This window comes from Diuraphis noxia, unplaced genomic scaffold (genome assembly GCF_037042655.1).
Source record: "Diuraphis noxia isolate RWA-SAM2 unplaced genomic scaffold, SU_Dnox_SAM2 contig0004, whole genome shotgun sequence".
Classification (NCBI taxonomy): Eukaryota; Metazoa; Arthropoda; class Insecta; order Hemiptera; family Aphididae; genus Diuraphis; species Diuraphis noxia.
Genome location: NW_028301714.1, coordinates 64,338,643 through 64,342,267, shown reverse-complemented (window position 1 = coordinate 64,342,267; position 3,625 = coordinate 64,338,643). Strand labels below are relative to the sequence as shown.

The 3,625-nt window shown below is 24.3% G+C and overlaps 1 protein-coding gene across 1 annotated transcript; it reads right to left on the bottom strand.

Annotated features, from left to right (window-relative positions):
- Positions 1 to 470: 470 nt before the first annotated feature.
- Positions 471 to 3,227, bottom strand: LOC149056343 (uncharacterized). The gene is made up of 6 exons (XM_089227362.1): positions 2,512 to 3,227; positions 2,325 to 2,409; positions 2,093 to 2,192; positions 1,908 to 2,027; positions 952 to 1,110; positions 471 to 595 (listed from the first exon to the last, which is right to left on the bottom strand). Exons 1-6 carry the CDS (start codon positions 3,221 to 3,223, stop codon positions 527 to 529), a joined length of 1,245 nt encoding a protein of 414 aa, XP_089083488.1. The 5' UTR covers positions 3,224 to 3,227; the 3' UTR covers positions 471 to 526.
- Between the last annotated feature and the right edge of the window lie 398 nt (positions 3,228 to 3,625).

Here is a 3,625-nt window from a genome sequence, read left to right as displayed (position 1 = left end):
ATATATATATATATTAATATACATTAAATAATATTATATTGTTGAGTTGCTGACACAATTCGACAATTTTAACAAGTTAGCAGAAAGTGTTATCAATAACCATTGGCTTCTTTCAACAAAACCTAATGACCTGTTAACTTTTAACTCATATTCTTATTGTGTCTGGTATAATTGATACAGATTGTTTATAACTTGTTGAAATAATAAAAAAAGAAAGTATATTAATTTGTCAATCTTTGCTAGTGCCTGGTAAATACATAAAGCATGAATCCACACGTAAAATTTAAAAACAATGAATTAAGTGTTATGATATTTGTAATAAAAATCACGAATGGTTAAAAATAATAATAATAATTAATTGTTATTGGCAAGTATACAATATAATATTAAAATATACATACTAAAACTCAAATGTATTACCATCTTTTTAATCTTAATAGTTGGTATCTATTTTTTTATCAATGCGAAATGGCCATACTGATCATAGTCATTAATTCAAATATTTTTACCATGCAAAATACTTGTATTATTTAGTATTAGTTTTTCCATAGCTTTTTGCCAATACCGATATTATACTATACGTTAAATGCATTACCTAAAATAAAATAAATAATGTTAATATAATAAAACCAATAAAAATAATTTAAAAACGTATATCATAACAAAATATGGAAATTAATCGCATTTTAAATCATGAGATCTCATAAACGGATTTAAAATTCAAAAAAAATACTAAAATTAGTTTAATAAGTATCATATGTATATAATGTATTTTTTATAATAGTAAGTAGGTACCCAAGAATGTTTAATCAGTGTTTCTGTCAAAAAAATGTTATTAGTGTTTTTAAACTAAACCTTTAAATTAGGCTGACAGAAACATGATTGTATTCATTATTTGTGATGCTTCGAAAACAAACATATATAATATTGATAAAAATAAATAATACATACACTAGCAAACATTTCTAAGTTTACAATTTTTCTTAATGATATTTTTTGTTTCAGTTTTTCTGCATCATTCATTCGCATAGCAAATAATAACATCTTTTTGTAATTGATACTCATTGCTGTCCAATCGCTACTATATAATGCGAAGTTCATTGAATCCTTCTAAAATAAATAAGTTGATAATATTACGAATTACACCATGGATGATAAATGATGATCACTATATTATATTGTCAAATATTTTCATCAGGTATTTTTAAAATTGTAATTATTTTTGATCAGAAATCGTAATATTATTATTTTACGTCATAGTAGTTGGGTATGAGATGTGATTGTATTACTAAAAGCTAAAAGAAAAAAAATATATATTACTTAATAAGTTGCAATAATTGAATTATTCACGAATAAAATGTAATAATTAACACCAAAAGAAAATAAGATCACCTACGCCACCAGATTTTTTTTATTTTGAGTGTTATGTTTTAGATTCTGAACGAAGTAATGATATTGTATTGATTTCATAAAGTTGTATTTGTAATGATTTTTTTTTGTATCTGTATTCACAAAATGTAGTAAATTTCGAACTTTGAGGTTAGTTTTTGATTGACAAGGTATTATAGTTATTTCATTAAATAGTTCGAAATGAAAAATTCTTAGTACTTTTCTTATAATCGAGAAAACAAAAACAGGAATTTTAAATTAATACCAGTTTTCGACAAAATCATTTTTTCGTGCAAATTAAAAACGAATAGGTAAAGATAGATAACCTGGATATTTGAAGTTCTAGCTAAATATTTATGTATGAGTATTTTATTAAAATATATTAAAATATTTTTATACTTTTCGATTTTTCGATTTTTCGATTTTTTTTTGTTTTTTGTTCTATAAATATCGATAAAATTTTTTACGAAAGTGACTTCCACTTCATAATTAAAATTATTAGATAAAATAGTACATACTTGATAATTTATATTGCTATATAAATAGCACGTGGTGAACAAATGCATAATATTTGGTGCTACGGTTACAACCAGTTTTAGTATCGGAACTGATATTAAAGAAAACCCATTATAATAGTTCTAAAAAATAAATATATTTATATATTAAATGAAAATGTCGAAATGTTATTGTTAAAAGTTTTTACTATAAAAATCATGTAAGCTTGAAATATAATTAACATTGATTGAGCCGCTAGTTGAACATATGTCACTGGTTGAAATATTTGATAAATTTTTTTTATTTTTCTGTAATCATATTTAAATTTACTTACTCTATTCAAAAATCAAACTTAAATAGAAAAACAATTTAAAACAACATAGCTATTTTATATAGTTTCATATACCAAATAATCAAACCATAAAGTAATGAATAATTACTTGAACATATTTTGTTGGTCTTGAATTAATAGTTTTAAATTAAACATGGCTTCTAAATCATCATCTTTAAAATTTTTTTCGTCACCTGAATATAATCAGCAGTTAAACAAAACTAAAATGATGTTATTTTGAAGTTCAATGTAACATCATACGTATATAGATAATTCATTCGAATAATAAAACTTACACTTTCTATCGTTCAGACTGATGTAGGAAACAGCAATTGTTTTCAGTTGGAATGCAATTGAAATACATATTGAAATCACAAAAGTGTCGTACGCCACTGTTCCATGACCCCATAATATGACTTGGAGCAGTTCAATGACATAAAAATATAAAAAATGTCCATTGTAGAATTCTTCACTGATTGGGTAAACGTAATTAAGTGAATTATAGCGCAGTCGACGTATTCCATCTTTGAACTTAACATTTAAATAAACATCTTTGATTAAAAATGGTGATATACTCCAAGCAACAGTCACAGAAGACCAAAGTATGACGAAAAGGATTGTTGTAAAAATCGATTTAGCTCGGCCGTTATGAAGTATTTCTCTTTTATGGCCTGTGTACGTTAGGAAATTGATGGATGTTATATCCATATTATTCCAAATTCTTTTTGAATTCTTGGATACCCAAAATATTTTGAAAGTTGAAAAAAAAATTGCCACAATCAACATAAAGTGGTTCATTAGTTCATTAGTATTGTCCAGGTAATAATATGAACTTAAAAAAAGTAATGAGATTGAGAATACACCAGCCATAACTTCTATTGCCGCTACAGCGTTATAAGCATTGGATCCAAAATACTTTGTAGTGCGTGGATGTATCAATTGATAGAAACCAGTAATTTTCATTAACTTCAAATTGATTAAATAGTTTTGTTCATCATTGAGAATCATTTTGTTTTTGAAATATTTGAAATACACTAAAATAATAAGAGTAAATATTGTATATGTATACACTATGTACATTTTTTTATCGGTTTAGAGAAAACACTTATTTCTTTGATAAGGATTAATGTTATTCTAAATATACTAACTTTTACATATTTAATGTGAAGTCATTACAAAAAATAATTTTACTATTTTCTATCATCATAAAATTACTTAGTGTTGTAAATGACACCATGCATTTTAATCAGAATATTATTTTGAAAATATCAATACCTAACAATTTACACTTTCAAACAAGTTTGAGATTAGAAATTGAGATGAAAAGAATGAGATGGATCTTCAAGAATACTCTGTAGTATGTAGATAGATGATAAAAACTTTTAATACTAATTTTCTAAAAGTATAATA